This window comes from Rhodnius prolixus, unplaced genomic scaffold (assembly GCF_049639745.1).
Source record: "Rhodnius prolixus isolate KJV_2025 unplaced genomic scaffold, Rpr scaffold_8, whole genome shotgun sequence".
Lineage (NCBI taxonomy): Eukaryota > Metazoa > Arthropoda > Insecta > Hemiptera > Reduviidae > Rhodnius > Rhodnius prolixus.
This window is the reverse complement of record NW_027411593.1, coordinates 24,045,260-24,065,394: the sequence shown is the minus strand read 5'-3', so window position 1 is coordinate 24,065,394 and position 20,135 is coordinate 24,045,260. Positions and strand designations below refer to the sequence as shown.

The 20,135-nt window shown below is 36.0% G+C and overlaps 1 protein-coding gene across 3 annotated transcripts in view; it reads left to right on the top strand.

Annotated features, from left to right (window-relative positions):
* Positions 1–20,135, top strand: part of Sema2a (Semaphorin 2a) — a 658,355-nt gene that overhangs the window by 402,864 nt on the left and 235,356 nt on the right. For all 3 annotated transcript variants that reach the window (XM_074122059.1, XM_074122061.1, XM_074122060.1), the window contains exon 2: positions 13,179–13,266. In XM_074122059.1, coding sequence (XP_073978160.1) covers positions 13,179–13,266 — 88 coding nt within the window. The remainder of the gene's footprint in view (positions 1–13,178; positions 13,267–20,135) is intronic.

Sequence of the window (20,135 nt, the reverse complement as noted above, 5' to 3'; positions counted from 1 at the left end):
AGCGCTGCCCGCAAAGCTAAGTATTATATTGCGTCACTGGGTTCGATTCTCGATCTAAGCCTTAGATTTATTTGTAGCCGGTAGTGGGAAGTAAAGCCCGCCTGAAAAAGATAAACATTTTACTTTATTTTCAAATAATGGGGAAAAGTGACTAGGATCAGTACGGTTAAATTTTCCATTTCAAAACAATCCACCGCCTACACGATCCTGAACAATTAAATCTCCCAATATAACCGTCCCTTTCAACTAAATATAAAAAATTAAAAAAAATATATATAATCTCAGTTTATCCGGCCAGTAATATAATACGTAATCTCTTTAATTACATCTAGCACGCTCGCATCCTCTATTTTTTATATATACATTTTTTAATTTGCTTTATTTGTTTATTGAATGAATAATTTATCTGAACGTAATTCATGTTGCTTGGTAAGAGAGGTTATCAACAAATTACTGGTTGAGCGATTCTATATTATTTATTTTAGCTGTTACAGGAATAAAACTGTTCTCATGGTCATTTTTTTACCAACATTGTAACAAGAAGTAACCGTAATTATGGCTATCGGCTTTTTTTTTTGGTAGGATAATTTTTTGAACCAAAGAAAGTTTTATGAGAATTTTGGTTTTATGAGTTTGGTTGACCGGAGATGGTAGATATTGGAATGTTTGGATTATCCCCATATTTCGAGTGTTTCCGTAGTGAGTGTTGTGTCTTTTGATGGCTAGTGTTAGTGAACAGATGGATTCTACGTTAGTCTTTTGTCAATGTGAAGTCTAAGGTATTTCACTGTGTCTGCCCAAGGAAGTGCAGTCTCTTTGCCGTAAATAGGAGGGCGAATTTTACTTCTGAGGGTGAATGTTACATTCTGGTAATTTTGTTTATTAACTTTGATTCTCTGTAGTCCCAAAAAAATTTAGGTACTGAGTTGATTGTACTGTGTCAGAATGAGGAGAGAGAATAGCTACATTGTCAGCATAGGTGGAGGTTGATCTGAGGTGTATGTAATGAAGAGAATAGGTCTAAGAATACTACCCTAAGGAACACCAGCTTCCACTGGGTTAAAGGAAGAGTTGGTAGAACCCCCATTATTCCAGAAGTACCTCATGGGAAGATAAGACATAGAATGAGGTAGTAAGTATGAGGGAGGATTCTGTTTGAGCTTGTACAGTAAATCTGGATGCCAGACCCGATCATCTGCTTGTGCACTGTCGTTGAAGGCACTTGAGCAGTACTCCTAAGATATTTAATCTAGAATATCAACAAATAATAATAGTAAAATAAGATAGAATAAAACTACGAAGCAAGGAACCTGAAGAAGAATCGTCCCAAGAGTATTGGAACCTTTTTTTCTTTCATTTGGACTTCCTTTCACTGCGGACATTGTACGCAGCCAGTCCATTGGCACGCCCGCACTCGATAACTTCGTTCACACTACATTTGCTTTAATTGGATATTATGTTGGGGACATAAACAGCTGTTACGGCCCCAGTTTCGCCTCCCTCTTCTGCATCTGTAGTCTAGTAATACCTTTGTACTACAGACTAGTGTGGCCTGAACACATTTGGGACCAAAGGCAGGGATTTTAGGAGGAGTACTAAAGTAAGGAAAAAAAAAATCCAATCCCAAATAAGCTTATTTAATAACAACACGCTTAAGACAACAGTTGAATACATTTAAATTGCTAACTGAATAACAAAACAGAACAAAAAAGTGGCATTTTAAACTGGTTATAAAACTTTGATTTCAACTTATTCGTTGCAACTTATAGCAAAAATTTGCAACTGTTGTTCATTCTTTTTAGTGACTGATTCACAGTTCCAATAGGATGACAAAATAATTGCCATTTCAAATGATATACGAGGTGTGTTCAAAAAGTAACGGGAATTTTTAAATTTCGCGGGTTTGGAGAGTCTGATTGTAAAATTTTTTTTTTTATTATGTTGGTACACATGCCCCTGAAGTACGATAAAATTTTCAGTAATATTCATTGTTTACTTCTTAAGTGGCAGCCGTTAAGGTTAGACGTGTTTTTCGAGCTTGGCGATTTTTGTTTGTTAAAAAAAATGGATCAAAGAATTTGTATTAAATTTTGCGTAAAAAATGAAATAAAGTGCAATAAAGTGTGTGAAATGTTAATAAAGTCATATGGTGACTCTGCTATGAGTAAAACAAGGATTTACGAGTGGTATAAGCGTTTCCAAGATGGCCGCGAAAACGTTGAAGATGAACGACCTGGACGTCCAAGCACATCAACAACCGATGAAAACGTGAAAAAAGTGAAAGAAATGGTTATGAACGATCGCCGAATCACAATCAGAGAAGTCGCTGATGATGTTGCCATATCAATTGGCTCATGCCATGAAATTTTTTCGGATGTTTTGGGTATGAAACGTGTGGCAGCAAAATTTGTTCCAAAATTGTTGAATTTCGAACAAAAACAGCGGAGAATGGAAGTTGCTCAAGAGTCACTCAATGAAGTCGACAACGATGCGGATCTACTGAAACGTGTTATAACAGGTGACGAAACATGGGTTTACGGATATGATGTCGAAACTAAGGCTCAATCGTCCCAGTGGAGGCATTCTGGATCGCCAAGACCGAAAAAGGCTCGACAAGGGCGGTCGAATGTGAAGGTTATGCTCACTGTGTTCTTCGATTTTAATGGCATAGTGCATCATGAATTCTTGCCACAAGGTCAAACAATCAATAAGGAGTACTACCTACAAGTTCAACGCCGTTTGCGTGAAGCGATCCGAAAAAAACGCCCGGATTTGTGGCAAAACAATTCATGGATTTTGCACCACGATAATGCACCTGCTCACACTTCATTGCTTGTTCGTGAATTTTTGGCCAAAAACAAAACTTTAACGATGCCCCAGCCTCCATATTCGCCAGACATGGCTCCATGTGACTTTTTTCTATTTCCAAACATAAAGAGAACATTAAAAGGCCGTCGTTTTACAAGCATAGATGACATTAAAAGCGAATCCCTGAAAGAGCTGAAAGCTATCACAAAGATCGAGTTTCAGAAGTGTTTCGAGGATTGGAAAAAGCGCTGGCACAAGTGTATTGTATGCGAAGGGGACTACTTTGAAGGCGACAATATTAATGTAGATGAATAAATAAATATTTTTTTCAAAAAACGAAAATTCCCGTTACTTTTTGAACACACCTCGTACATATGTATCTAAGACAGAAAACAGTTTAAATTTCAAAACAGACACGAACAATTTAAACAACATATAGGCAAATTTACTACAAAATACTTGACAATTGGCAACACTGACTTCCACACAACCTAACACATATCACACAACAGACCGATCACACTCACTCCATGAACAGACAAGACAGAAGACACACCAACCCTGTAATGTAAAAATATTACTTTGTAAACTAGGTAAATAATTTTTTGTAAATTTCATTATATTATACATATTATATTATTATTTTAATAGAATCATTGTTAACAAACTGTAAAAATGTTCCACAGCCCTGAAGATGACCTAGTCCCTAGAGTCGAAAGCTCGGCAGAATAAAGTTTACTAGACTGAAATGGCAATTACTTTTTCATCCTATTAAAAATTTGGAGTTAACTTCTCACAAATCTTTCTCTTACTTCTAATCTCTAAGTTCTAACTCATAACCAAATACGAGCATAAATCATTTATAACATTGTTTTTGTGTGCATAATTTTCCAGTTATTAACCCAGCTGAAGGATATCCTAAAGTTGATAGAACATGTGTCCTAAAAGCCTTCCAAAATAGAAGATATTTATTTTAAAAGCCCTAAATATTATAAAGAAAATTCACAAATATCTTTAGACAATGTTACCTAAACCGTCTGTTAAATTGCGGAACAAAAAAAAAAGTTAATTACTCTTTTAATTTTAAAAAATATTTGGAATATTTGAATTTTTTTTATTTTTTACAGATTATTGTAATACAATTATAATTAAATTCCTTTGCCAGGAATGCTCGATACTCGAATATCGATACTGAATACGAACAGCGCTGGCGCTAAAAAAAGAAGAAAAAAAAAGATATTATTCTCCTTCCTATGGATCCCCACATTTAGTCAGCGAGTAGAAACGCAAGGGCGGGGTGTTTAATTAATTCTTAGTTTAGTTAATTTTCTTCCTGTCTCAGTATTTCCGGTGTGAATTTTTTAAATTTGGTGTTCTCTCTAAAAAAATATTTTTTTTTTAAATTTTTGTGAAGGAAGATGAAATTTCATAAAGTAACCAAGCTCATTGCTTACTGGACTAAATTATAAAAATATTTTCGAATGGGGAGGGGTCTACTTACATTGGACATTGTCATTAACTTTGTAATGCCCATCTTTTGATTGGCCTAATATATACCGACATTACCCATACACATTCTACATCTTCATTCTTAATTGTGATTGGTCAATTATTTAATGGCAAATTTTTTATAGTTAAAATACCATTTTCTAATTTTACATCAGTAGGTATTTGATGAATTATTAAATTATGCAAAAAAATGCATCCATGTATGTTCACCTTTTTTTTTTCGCTCCGCCCATTGTTATGTACTATACTGGGTGTTTACGGAGGAGTGGTCGAAACTTCGGGAGGTGATTCAACAGCTCAAATGCAACAAAAAATATTCTCTTCAGTTTCGCCCGATTCTCAATAGTGTCCAAGATATTTGCATTTTTAACTTTTCCGTCGATATTCGCTTTTTTCGCCATAAAAACGGCCGTAACTTTTCTATCTTTTATCCTAAAACAAATCTGCTTATTCCAAACGAAAGAGCATTAAATTTCCTATAAATTTTGTTTGGTACAGAGCCTCAAAACGATTCTTACAACAGTGAAATTTTTACTTGAATGTCTAAAAATTTCGTTCTCAATGATTTTTGTTAAAATTTTCAACTGCATTTTCTCAATGGTTAATGAATCAAGGAATCACATAATTTCAGAAAAAGTTGCGCATTTATTGAGCTTCAAGACCATATGGATTTTTTTTTTGTATTTAATCAAACCCTACCCTGAACTGAGGGGTGTAAATGCAGAAAATGGGATTTTGCGTAACCGACTTTTCACTACTAATTTACTCTGTCGTTGATTTATTTTTTTTTTTATGTAAAAAGTTATGAATGTAATTATGTTTTAGATTAAAGTCTTTGAAATATCAAAGGAAGTTCCTAATAAAGAGATCTGAGCAAAAGACCTGAGCCAAATGAAGGCGTTCATAACTAATTCAAAAGAACTGTAGAAAATCGCACTAAGATGATGATTAATCCAAGAAGAAATACATTCAAATGAACTTTGGGAAAAATAGCAGATAACTTTTAAAAAATAAATAATAACTTATAATAAATATGAATAATAATCAATTTTATTTATAGTAAAATTGCGATAAGAGAATTATAGTCGTAGTCTGAGATTCTATTAGTATTTCACCAAAAATACTCTTTAAAAATTGTACTGAGACTGAGAGAAATGATCTTTTGAGATAGATCAGTCTTTATTAAATTTGTGAAATATAACCTAATCACGAAGAATCATAAATAATATATTCAATGTTACGCTTTTTCGTGCAGTTTTTGACGATCTACTCTACCGGACAGTTTTAATATCTACTCTGCGAGCTGCTTTAATCTATAATTAGGTGTCCGAGCCTACTTTACCTAAATGTTCTTTTTTGATACTCTGTCCACAGACCTATCGGTTTAATTAGACTTAGGAGCTTTATAAGAAAGAGCCACTTTGGTTAAGTATGAAGACGAAAGTTTTTCTACTCCGAAGAGCCCGAATCTAAGCCGATGCAGGTCTGCCCAGGCTATCCTGTCATGTTTAGGAGGCCCAATGAAGAAGTGTTCTTTCTTTGTTTTATCTAGAATTGTGCGACTTTAATGAAAGCCATTTTCTAATTTTCTGTGATTTTCTTTGGCTCCAGCCAAAGGGATTCATTTAAACAAAATGTAAGACCATAAAAAAAGATAAAGGAAAAACTATGATAACTTCTACATCTTTTCTACAACAGTAATACTTTATTGCATTGTACATGTCAAATTTCGATGTAAAATATCCGTTTAGAATAAGCTTAAAGAAAATGTCACTACGTTTTAACTGAGGTAAGAGAGAGTCGTTTGGGTTTTTGCACCTGATTATTAATTTTTAAATATCGCATTCATTTGAATAATCACCAGTATTTTATGGGTATATTAGCCTTTAGATAATGGTGGATTTAAATTTAGCCACTAAAAATGATTATATTAGTTTCAATTAAATTCAGGAGAATACAATTAAAAATTGCTTCAATTTTCCTTTTTTTTAATTATTTAACTTCCATGTTTTATACATGTTTAAACATGTACGAGCGTAAAATTTAAAATAAATTCTGAAACTGTATTTAACCTGGATATGGAAACGTAGCAATTCCCTAATTCATTATTTATATTTACAGAGAATTATTGTTTATTGGAAAAAAATTCGTGGACATTAAAAAATGGTAGATTTACCCTAGATTTTTTTAAAATACGCTTATTTGGTTTAAAAATAATATCCAGAAAAGTCTTAATCCCTCTAAAGCAATTAAAGAGATCATTTTTTTTATTTATTTATTTAATAAAATGTTCAAATAGCTTTGAAGTTCTACAAGCCCATTTACGCCTGCGTCCCTCCAATTATTATCATACAGTATCAACCTTTAAGTCCTTCTAATCTTCCAGTTGCACCCCCAGTAACCCTCGCACTAAATGGTTACGCTTTGACCAAATGAAAATCCTATGGGGGCGCCAGAGCGTGTCAGTGTCGTTAGACATTATTACAGGCGGATTTGATGCCTATTCTGAAATTCCATTTATTTAATCCCTAAACAGTAATGTGCGTGCGTGGAGAAGTATCGTTTGGAGGATGTAGGGTTTTAGTGTAGAAATGTTCGCACGTACCCACCACTGTCCAGTTAGGGAACGTCCGCTAGTTGGACTGGAAGAAGGTTGGGGGAGTTTGAATGTTTTGGAAGTTTCAGCTGCCCGAACAAAGGGAGTCAGAAAGGGACGATAGATTTCCTCTTTTCACTTTTGGAAAGTAATTGTCGCCCTTTACTAGTAACTAGGTACTACTCCCGGCGGACTAGGGCACCCTATTGCCCAGTAATGCGATAATTACAGCAGTAACAATATAAATCTGCTACTTTAGCCCCTGCATGGGCCAACATTACACTATGTTACCGTTATGCCAAACTATGGCCGGCTCACCCAGACTGATTTGTGTCTTTACTAACGCCGGCTGACCGCCTCCTGTAATTGTGGACACCAAATGTACATGGTAGAGAAATTATTGCACCGTCGCCTACCTCCAAGTATTTATTGCACATTTGGATATTGCCGTAAACATTGGAAATTAACCAGTTCCAAGTGCGCTAATTAAAAATAACATTTATATCACGGCGCTAAGCAATCATAAAACATTTGATGAACATTAATGGAACAGAATTACAGTTATTCTGCAATCGTACTGACTGAATTATTACTTCGGAAACACGAAATTATCAGTTACTCTACAGTAAAATGCCTTGTTCATGAAACTGGTTTAATATATGAACTATAAACGCCAAAAATAATTATCGAAATAAGGCTCAAAAACAGTATTTATTAATTTATTTTCTCTCTTACTTTTTTTGTAGAAAATTATGCAGAATATGAATGTAATATCAGCAACTTTTCATTCCTCGATTGGGCAGCATTATTTATTTAATATTATTTATGCGTCAGTTTACAATATTTTAATTCAGTAGACAGGAGAGATTCAATAATTTTAATGCAATTAACTTGAGCAAATCAAGTGGCCATTGTCGCTTAAGACGTTGAGGAGTAATATCAGGAAATGTTCCTGGAAAGAGTTGACGGATTAAGCGATTTTGGTGTGGAGATAAGGTGTTGCGGATTTTTTTGTATAGCGGATTGAGATTACATCGGGTAGGAAAGGAATATTGAGGTGATTTTCAATTGTTAGGTTGGAGACGTAGAAGGTAGCATTGTCGATTGAGTCTTAATTTGAATAATAATAACAACAGAGTTGAGGGAAGGGATTAGCTATGAGGTTAGCATACTGGACTCCCACGCGGAGGTCCCGGGTTCGAATCCAGCAGCTGACCCTTAGATTTTCTCTTCCTAGGAGCTTCTTACAGCTCACTGTCCGGTGATGGACAGTGTTGTCTGTGACGAGAGAACACTGTCCGGAGGCCGGCAGTGCACTGGAAAAAGCTCCGGGCGCTAATGACCTCAGCTGTTGATGCGCCAAAAAAAAAACAAAAAAAAAAAAAAAAACAACAGAGTTGAAGAGAGAAGATGTGCTCCAGAATCTCGCGACTCTACCCAGTGGAAGCTGTAAAGGATATGGCGGGGGAGGAGTGGTTTAACGAAACGAGTCGGCGCTAATGACCAAGCTGTCGATGCGCCGAAAAAAAGAGTAAAAGAATAATAAAAATAAATTATTAATAGGGAAGGGATTAGCTATGCGGTTAGCGTATTGGATCATCATGTGGAGATCCCGGGTTCGAATCCAGCCCTGGATTAGAGTTAGGGTTGTCTGTAAAGAGAGAATACTGTCCGGAGGCCGGCAGTGCTTTGAAAAAAGCTCCGGGCGCCAATAACCTTAGATGTTGACGCTCCTTAAATCATAAAAAATAAAATAAATAATTTTTTTTTTTAAGGGGTTAAAGACAATTCCTAGGGAATCATATCTATCCCCAATGCCCAAAGTCCAAGATTTCCTGTCCTCCCACTGCCCTTCCCGAAGGCCTCTAGAGGCCATTCCCTCGGTTATTCCCTCCATCAAAGTTTTCCTAGGCCTTCCTTTCCTTCTCCTCTCACTAGGAATGAAATCTATCATTTTCCTAGGCCATCTCTCGCCAGTCATACGCATCACGTGGCCGTACCATTTTAATTTCCGTGTTTCAATGGAATACAAAATGTTCTTTTGTATTCCAACACGTCTTCGGATTTCCGGATTAGGCACGTACCATATCTTGGAGACCCCACAGCTTCTTCTCCAGAAATCCATTTCTAAGGCCAATAGCCTATCTTCCATTTTCTTTGTTAGGCTCCAAGTTTCTGCCGCGTAGAGGGTTATATTCTCCAAGAAAACGTGGAAGAGCCTTTTTTTAATCTTCATGCGGATAGATTTACTCCAAAGTACCCTTTCAGAGCGAATTTATATACCCACAGCATGTGCATACTGGACCGTAATGTATTATTCCATACTGCACAGTTTACTTGGCGAAATGAGCAAAATAATTTGTGTTGTAGCGTATTGCGCGGTTATCTTTAAGGCCTCTACTGAAACATTATTTCGAAGTAGTTGCTTTCGAAAAAAAAAAAGTATAAATATTCCATTATTCTACGCTTTGAAATTCAATCAGCTGACGGCCAAATCTGGTTCGAATCAAACCTATGCAGCGGACACGACCAACTCAAAGAAAGATGCCATTAAAATAAAACAAAATTAATGTAGCAATCAAAGGTAAACAGAAGAAGGATTGTACGCACGGAGGTATTAAGTTTATTGTCTAAATATTTTGTTAGCATTATGAGTAGTCCAATTTCAGAATAACATACCACTTCTGTTCATAGTCCTCTGTAATCATCATTGATTCTAAGCACTGACGCACCCTCTTGTTTATTCCATCCGCTCTTCGCCGCCTTCCCAAACAACCCACTAAAACTTGGATAAACTAAATAGTGTAAAGAGGAAATACTTGCAGGGGGAAGTTTCAGCCCTACTTAGGGCGTATTTTCAAACTGTTATTTACTTTAAATATTTTTAAACATAAGTTATAGTTATTGTTTCTCTTGTTTTATCAATCTGCTCAGAATTTTTTTATTTTTTACGAGAGAGATTGTAGCAAAATAATTTAGGGATTTGTACGGATTATTTTGAATGATAAACTTTGCTTTAAAACATTGTTTTTATAATTTGTTATCAACAAAGCTTTAATAAACTCAACATGGCTGTTGAGTCATCCTCAAGGGATTCTTGTAATCCTAGTAAAGTTATTCTCGTAACTATTGTGCCTTTCCCCGTGCGTTCCCCTCCTAAGTTTAAAAATTAAAGACTCAGTAAATATGTATTTGTTTTTTAAAAGTATTGATTTAATTAATCTAAAACAACCTTTCTTAAATTTTTAAAATATTTCTTGAAAGTAGTAGAAGTAGACCTATACTAGTTTTGATAAATAAATCCTTTCATCAGTTAAAACAGCCTCTCCGGTCATTTCCGCTTCACTTCGGAACTTACATCTTCACATTTAGGAACTAAATGAAACGTTATTAGAGAATTTTAAGAAAAATTAGGGATTAGCTTTTGACCGAACTCAATCCGGAGGCCGGAAGTGTGCGGAAAAAACTCCGGGCGCCAATGACTCAGATTTTGACGTAATTTAATTAAGTTTATAAAAAAAAAAATACAAAATGCAGAAAAATTAACATTTGCAAAGGTTTAGCTTAAATATAAAAAATTTCACCAAGTGTTACTGATTTTATTTACGAATTGGAAAGCTGTAAGTGGTTATTAGATTGGCTGGTAAATACAGGATATTCAGGATAGATCAGCGGAGTAGAGAGCCGGTAGATGCTATCGCAGATCTAGCCATATCCGTAATTTAAGTTAGTTATTTAGTTGTAAGCAGTTATGGATATAAACTCTGCCAGTATGTTGTGTGACAAACCAAAACTGCATGGACAGTTTTATAACCAAACTAATATCTAAAATAAACTTTATTCAACATGCTGGAAACGTCTTCTTAAACATTTAATATTAAATAAAACCCAGATATGTTTAAGCAGTTTGCATTGTCTATTTAAGTCTCATATTCGGAATTGAGATTTCAAAGAAGAACTTGTTCGTTATTGTTCCTGATTCTTATGCTTTTAGAACAAAAAAAATAGCACTAATCAATTAAATATCTTAGTTTAATGTCGGCTAACTGCACTACATAATTAGTGCATCATTTTTTTTTAATTTATTTTACAATATTTGCAAATATTATTCTATTCTATTTTATTTATTTACTTATATATATACTCGTATATAGTTTTAAATTTACGTCTTTCATCGTGGGAGGACATTGGTGCTCGGATCTTTTACAGAACAGTTTTGTCATTGGACAGTGAGCTATAAGTGACTCCTGACAGCAATAACGGGAAGTGCTGTTCTTCAGGAAACTTGACTACAAAATGTACTCCAGGTACAAATAATGATATTTCGACTCCATAGCACCATCTCAACGAGTACTAAGGATTCAGTCCAGTTATATCAGTTGAAACTACGCCGCACTTCAAAATAATATCGTTGCGTGTTCTGTAAATGTAACAAGCTCTCCAAAAAATGATACATTAAAATTTTCTTCTGAACGACTAAATATACTGGCTGGCAACGGAGCAATACGAGCATCGTATTGTGCTTTGTAGGGTAAGCTTTAGTCTTCGAAGACAGTTGACGTAGACGATGGGTGACATCTGGGTGACCGTCATCTAGGCGCCGGACTATCGGGCGACAAAGTAATAGATCAAATGGTAATGCAAATAAAAAAATTGTTTATAGTTTTCTTTATTCGCTAGGAGAATCGCCATTCCTTTATTTTATTATTAATTTCCATCCTTTTCCGTTTCCGTTTTATCGACGTCTTCCTCTAATGGATTGTCGTCACGGCAGTTTCCTTCCACATTGTCCCCGTCCTTTACTATACAAAACTCTGGCCACTATTTCTAGCTCAATTCCTTTCTACCATTAACTTAACTTGATGTGATAGTTTCTGAATGGTTAGGGGGGATATACGAGGGTCGTTTGAAAAGTCCGTGCAAAGTCAGAGAGATAGCACTACTGGCACGTATCGAGGTTACGTTTAGTTAGTAGCATCTCTTGGAAGAACACACACCAAGTTTCAGCCAGATCGGTCTATTTCTTTCTTTGGCATTCGTTTGAATCGAGAAGTCGAGTGATTTTCAAAAAATGGACGAAAAAGAATTTCGTGTGTGGATTAAACACTACTTTATGAAAGGCAAAACGCCTCAGGAGACTAAAGAGAGATCTTGATAAACATTATGCTGACTCTGTACCTTCGATTAGAACAGTTTATAAGTGGTTTCAAAATTTTCGGAGTGGCCATATGGGCACAAGTGACGCTGAACGTTCTGGACGCCCTGTTGAGGTTACTACTCCAGAAATCATTGATAAAATCCATGATATGGTGATGGATGACAGAAGAGTGAAGGTGCGTGAGATTGCTAGTGCTGTGGGCATCTCGAATGAACGGGTACATAATATTTTGCATCAACATTTGGACATGACAAAGCTATCCGCAAGATGGGTGCCGCGATTGCTCACGCTTGACCAAAAACGAAATCGTGTGAAGTGTTGCAAGGACGGTTTGCAGCTGTTCCAGAAGAATCCGCAGGACTTTAAGCGTCGTATCGTCACTGTGGATGAAACATGGATACATCACTACACTCCTGAGACCAAAGAACAATCTAAACCAAGGGGGAATCTGCGCCAAAAAAGGCGAAGACCGTTCCTTCGGCCGGAAAGATTATGGCGACTGCCTTTTGGGATTCGCAAGGAATAATCCTCATCGACTATCTGGAAAAGGGTAAAACTATTACAGGTGCATATTATTCATCGTTATTGGACCGTTTGAAAACCGAGCTGCAAGAAAAACGCCCACGATTGGCCCACAAAAAAGTCCTTTTCCATCACGACAACGCACCAGCTCACACCTCAGCAGTTGTGGTCGCAAAATTAATGGAAATAGGGTTCCAACTCGTTTTACATCCCCCCTATTCTCCAGACTTGGCTCCCTCGGACTACTATTTGTTCCCCAATATGAAGAAATGGCTGGCGGGAAAAAGATTTTATTCAAACGAGGAGGTGATTGCAGAAACGAATGGCTATTTTTCAGACTTGGACAAATCCTATTATTCGGAAGGGACCAACAAACTAGAGCAGCGTTGGACGAAGTGTATAAGCCTAAAAGGAGACTATGTTGAAAAATAAAAAAGGTTTACCCCAAAAAATTAAGTAGTTTTTATTTTTGCACGGACTTTTCAAAAGACCCTCGTAGAGTTGTTGTGTCCTCATTTACATTCTACTAAAGGCTCAACCTATTGTGCGTTCATTTTGTAATAAAGTTTTTTTGTTTTCTTTCAGATCATGTTAGAGAATTCACATGCGGCAAAATGTACTACAGGACGTTCTTCCTGGACGACAAGAAGGAAGCCCTCTATGTTGGAGCCATGTAAGTGCAGTATTTGGTTATTTATTTTAGCTCTATCCTAGTTAGCAGAGAGTATTTGAAGTCCTGAAAACTGTTATACTGGGGAAATTTCTATTTTGAACATTAGGGAGGTAAAAAAAAGGTTAACATTGTTGCAGGTTAGCGCTTTTTATAAAAATACTATTGTTTTTTAACAGATCCGCACAGTTCTCGAATGACAGTCATGTGTAATTTTACAATCAAATAGCAGGTATTAAATGCAGGTAGTTTTGTAAATTACTAAGAATGGCTTGTATTTTTAATATATTTTTGTTTCTATTCCTGTTCTGACCTAAAGGAAGAGCGTGTTGCAACTTGCAACAATGGTCACGTCATTCTGTCGCATTAGTAGACATATGTTCGTACTACATCTTTTCAACCTCTATTTTACCCGACACCAAACAAGAAGAAAGACATAATAAATCTAGAAATTGAATGGATAATGCAAACATGATATAAAAATGCTGATGTAGGTGATGAAAAAAGTTAGTACCTTTTTTTTTATCTTGAATCTACTAAATCAATATTTACTTTAACACAACTATTGTCCTATTGGAAGCCCTCTGGCTATTTGACTACGGTAATCTCTTTCAAAAGCATAGAAATAGAAAAAAAAGAGCCGTGAAAAGAAGGAAAAATAATAACAGGTGTCCCGCCCGCCGCTCTTACATCAACTACTGTTGAAGAAGTAAGTCACGCACGATAAGGAGTTGCATAAAAGAACTTAAAAAGTAATAAAGCGCTGAGAAAGGTAAACATGAGGGCGACAGGCCAGAACTGGTACAAAAAAAAGAGTCAAAAATGAATAATAACTGAGTTATAGTTGTAATATGCTATTATATTGGCCAGAAAAGATTTTTTCCCGAAAGGCTAGCGTGATTATATGTTTACCTACTTCTATCAGTTTTCAACAGAGATACTTTATCTGTTTTATTTAACCTGAAATTAAGATGAGAATAGATTATTGTCTTGTAAATTTCGTAAATGGCAGAAATATAGTGTTAGACAAATGGTTAAAATCAAAATAGTTACTAAATTCTTGGTCTAAACTACTTATGCGTGGCAGTAACCATTCAACATCAGGGCGTTCCACATTAACAGCTGAACACGGATGCGTTTTTCCAAAGAAAAACAAATGGAAATGCATTAGAAAATAGGCATTTTAAGAAGAAAATAAAACTGGTTGGGATATGAAAAACATTTTTTTGCATGGAAAGTTTCTTCAGTTCTTTTAGTTAAAAAAAAAAATCTTCGAAGTTACTGTCAAAAATCATGTAACAGATCCAATATTGGACGAACATTACTGTCAGAGTAAGAGGTGTGGCTATTAGATAACGAGACTGATGCTGCAACAGAAGAACTATGCATGTGCCCAAATCCTAACGACCGACAGCTGTGCAGCGTAAAGCCTTCTCTTTCGATTGCAGCAACTCACGTGTTTGTGAGAGAAATCTGTCTGACCGGAACCTTCGTTTGTGTAAGAGGTGTAAGTTTCGTTTTGCCGAAATATTGAAGGTGTGTATATTGAAGGTGATAATAACTAAATACATATGTGTAAATTTAAAATAAAATGTTCTACAGCAATAGTCTCGTTATTTAATAGCCACACTTCGTATGGTTGAAACCCTATTTTCAAGAAAATTTAAGTAAGAAGTAAGAATGTTGCTCAGATACCAACTTCGATATTATGTCCAGCTGTAAATAGCTAGTTGCAGTTTAAGAAAGAAATGTGAGCCGATCTGTGTTAGTGAGAGGGAGATAAAAAGATACATGTTCAAGTGAAGCTGTGATGATGGTAGTGAGTTAGAAAAGTGTGCAAAAAAAAGAAGCACACAGGGTGGCTATTGTAAAGATGGGTTTGTTGGGATAGATGACTGTACATAGCATTGCATAAAAATACGCACACTAACTTGCATCGTAGGAAGTGTGGTGCGCGTGTGTTTGGTAAAGAGAGAGAGAGAGGGAATGAGAGGAGGCAATAGTATGAGGTGATGGTGGCGGGTGACTCCTTACAGATCATCAGTATTCTCCGGGTAACATGTAGTCTTTACAGTTATCTACTTGTTGGACATGTCCCTGTTGTATTTCATGTTGCGAGCCCCGCTTGTAGCTAGGCAGATACACTGCTAGTCGAAAAAAAAAAGTAAAGGAAAGAAGAAAACCCAAACCGTTCTGTTCAGAAGAACAGTAAGGCAGCTTCATTGCTTCATCCCATCTCCCGGCTCTTGATGCTCTTATCAGCATTCAGCACGCACAAACTGCAGCCCGGGTCGTACATAGAGCACTATTCTAATAAACACATTTCACCAAACTTGGATAACAAAGCTCGCTAGCAATGGTCTAGCTCAGAGTAATGTCAAGACTTCTTTGTCCATGTATTGGTGGATTTGGATGTTTGGTTTAAGAAGGAAACAAATTTTGGGATTCCTATTTTTCGAACAACCATATACTTCTACGATCGCTCTCAAAAGTCCGTAAATTGGGACGTAATTATGGCCAAAGTAACACGTATAAGAAAAATTGCTACAAGCTCTATATGAAAAAGACTGTAGCTAGGCTTAGATTGACTTGCTGAGTTGTGAAAACTTGGGTTGAACCCACATATATCCTAGCTTTTCCATTTCTTCTCATCGTTGAAGGCGTTCGCGTATCACAAAGAATCGCTTGAAAACAGCAAGTGAACGTTTTTCAAACCTTTCTGCCAATTGTTTGTGAATTTGGGTGTATCTCTGTGCAGCTAACTTCAAAATTCGGAACTCGGGAAAAGTTTATATTTGTATTACGACTAAGTATCACCAAGACAGTAATAAGGTTTTGATAAAATCAGTTCCCATATTCTTTCTACATAACACCATCTGCATCCTCCAACCATCCATTGTAAAGAATGGTGAATATTTTTTTAGTTATATATATTAAAACTTACACTTGGATCTAAAAATTAGCCCCTCCCCAAAATAACGTTTAAACTTACTTACTATGAAAACATACTTATACTAAATTTAGTTTTTGACGCTTTTATTGGTGTCAAAAATTGCCTTCTGTTAGATAAGTAGTTGTTTTTTTTCAACATCTGAGGTTATTGGCGCCCGGAGCTTTTTTCAGTGCACTGGCACCGGACAGTGTACTCTTGTTACAGACAACTCTATCCATCACCGGACAGTAAGCTGTAAGAACCTCCAAGGAAGAAAAAATCTAAGAGCCAGCAGCTGGATTCGAACCCAGAACCTCCGCGTGGGAAGTCAATACGTTAATCACATAGCTAATCCCTTTCTCAATAATAGAAATAATAATGTAGACTAATAATAATAGGAATAAGGCGCCACGGTAGCCGAGCGGTTAGAGGCGAGATCAGTAAAGCTAAGATGAATTGCGGTACTAGTCTAGGCTTTAGATTTTATTTAATGGTTAATAAAAGAAATTTACAGTAAAGTATGTTTGATAGTCGCCTTAGTCCAAGACGCCTAATTGGTAGTTGGACGTTAAGCCCCGCCGGAAAAAATAGGCAATTAATTTACTTTACTTTTACTAATACAAATAGTAATATTCGTGCTTAATTAATGGTGGAAATTCATTATAAACATGACTACCTGTTGAAATACCAACATCTTATAATACAGCCATTCATCATGCCCGTCACTTAAAATCATTGACAGATCTTCTAGCCAACAAGATCTCCTCAAACGTTACTGTGAAAGGCTAATTTTAGACTTCCTTCGGGCCTAAAGCAGTATTATGAAGGATTGGGGTGAAAGAACTGTCCATTGTGACCCCTTTGTAACAGTGGTCCTCCCTTAAAGGTGAAAAATCTAGAATGCTGTAAGCTGGCTGGAGTACAATGAACAGATCAATGGCAGAGGTACTCCATGTTGGGCTGCCCGGGAAAAAACAAGGCAATAACTAGCGTTTTTTAAAAGAAAAAAAAGGTATAAAGTTATTTTTAATTTATCTTGTGAATAACTTTTTGAATAACCTTTTTTTGTGTTGGATTGGGTTAAGTCTTTTAACAGACAAACACTACATTTCTAATAGTTTCTCAATTTAATGTTAATATTGGGAGCTTCTCCCAAATAATTCCACTCCTATTATAGTTACCCTCAATTCAGAACAGTTCTGCCCTGCCGGCTCCATTTGAAGATTTTAATGAATAGTTTTTGTAGAATGAAAAGAAAGAAAAACATAATTTGAACATTAAAGTAAGTAAATTTAGCTTATTAATTGTTAGAGGGACAGGAACAACGAGAAATTTCCCGATTACAATGGAAATAGGAAGTGAATGGTGCATGGGTGTGTGTGTGTGTGTGTGTGTGTGTGTGTGTGTGTCTGTCTGTCTGTGTGTGTGTTTGTGATTGTGTGTTAGTAAATGCCAGGCGGTACAATATAAATAATAGGCATTTGTGGAATAAAGAAAACACGCTGTAAATCCGCTTATCGAAAAGCATCGAGCCGACAAAAGAGTTAATTGAAACTTTACATTGTAGTTATATAAAGGAAAAGTGTTTGGGACTTTTTCTACCATTTTTCTGCGACCACCTTGACAAATGAACACGAAACACGGTCACCGGATTTCTCACATACCCCTCTTGCCCAATTGTTCTGTAAGTATATATTTACATAACGTAATGTTCATGTACAATTTACTTATCTCACAAACACGAACTTGTTCTAACTAATCAACTCTGTTATATATTATTTAATATTAACTACTACTAAAGAAAATATAAAATTATAATTTGAAAGAGTGAAATTTATGACTTATGCAGAATTACAAAATATTTATTCATTTTTTTTTTCCTTTATTCTTAAATTCGCAACTGCGTAACACATAAACGCAACAAGCAAATATGATAGCTACAGTATAGTACATCATAAATGTGAAATAGAAAAACGAAATAAAATAATAAATAAATAAGTATCTAAATAAAATAAAATCACAGGAAGGGCTTGAATGAGGACCATCCAACGATGACCATCATAAGTCGGTTAAACTAAAATACCGAATGATTTGAATACGAAGGATGGCCTTGTTTATCTCTCAACCAGGTGATCGCGAGGTCATCGGCGCCTCAGTCTGCGAGGAGGATTTGACGGGAGGTTAGTGCAGGGACAAGTTGCTGATTAAGGGATTATGATGTTGGTAAAGTTTGGAGTGGAATTTGATGTAGCGGGACTAGGCAAGGTCAGAAACAAAATGGGATTCGCAGGTCGGTGTGGATGGTATGGTTGCTTACGTAGAAGAGTTATTTATTTAATTGCAGAAATGTTGGTTGTCATACAGCTCTGTTGGTTAAGTAACTACCAACACTGGATGGTTCCTCACTAGCATGCAATTCCATGAAAACATTATATGTTTGTAATGTTCATTACCAATTTTAACTTGTATTTATACACTTGTAATATGGAAGGATAAAGGATCTCTACTTCAGCGTACCAATTCTGATACGTAACAAAACAATTTTCAAAGCGCCATGATAGTGGAGCGGTTAGAGGCGTTGACCTGCAAAGCTATATGTATTGTTGTACTGGGTTCGATTCCCGGTCTTAGGCCTTGGATTTTATTTAATCTTTAATATAAGAACTTTGTAGTAAAGTATGTTTGCTAGTTGCCTCCGTCCACGACACCTAATAATTGGTAGTTGGTCGTTAAGTTCGCCTGAAAAAATAGGCATTACTTTTTACTTCTTTTTTTTTTACAATAATTTTTAGATACATACTCTCAGAACTAATAGTTGGTTTTGCTTTTCAAATAATAGATTAACTAGAGGGTTTATTTGAAGAAGTGGGAGTGAAACAGCCTAAAGTTTATACAAAGGGCGAAGATAAACAATAAATCAGATGAAATAATTAAGGAGCAGTCTTTGACAGTGGTAAGAGGCTCGGGAACTAGTTCTTATGGTGTACAATGATGATGATTACACTGATGAAAGAAATAGTACAGCATCACACCCACCCACCTACTTTCAACACCATCATCACTAACCGGCAAGTTTTTTTTGCCTGTAATCAAATTATACTTGGATGGAGGGTTTCTAAAGTTATATGTTTATTTATAGGAAACCAAGTCTCAAACAAGGCTCCCAAATAGCTGTGAGATAGAAAGAGACCGCTCTAATCAGTTTAGATTGATTTACTAAGATTAAACACAAAAAAAAGATTTGAATATTGATTCCCTGGTGTTTTTAAATTTAGATTGAAAGCAGTTGTAAATTTATTTTTTTACAAAACTCAAAGTTCGAGGTATGTAGTGCTGATGAGAGCGACACGGATTAAAAGGCGGCGAAAGCATCCTATCCTGCATAAATTAGAGCAATTTCAGTTCCGAACTCTAAATTACAAAATCCATGTCGAGAGAATATAAAAATTGATATAATGTGGAAGAATAATTTGGACTGTAGAAAAATTAGTAATTATAGCAAATTAATTTAAGTAATGAGTGTGTAGAAAGGGCAAAGCCCTACGCTACCCAAAGCCTGCTATTCATTGGATCTCATTGGGTTAGTTTATGTGGGTTTGTGGCTTTTTTTGTAGTATAGCTTTATGCGTGTGGTGAGGATGTGATGTCAAAGCTACAGTTCGTTGTGGGTTCGCTAAGTCCCAATAGTGGACCACATAAAACATTTCGGCTGACTCTATGGATATTTGTGAGCGTTTTGAGGCTACCAGTGTAAAGTTTTCTTTTAAAGGATAGGATACTAGCAGAGATGCTCAAGTTTCCTGAAGCGGATTTTAGGTAAAAGCGTATTAACTATAATGCCGTGCGGATTTCTTGTAAGGAATTGATATGTGCAGGAAACCGCAGGTCTTTCTGTAGGGCATTAGCACATGAAACACACATGTTTAAGACACCCAAATTC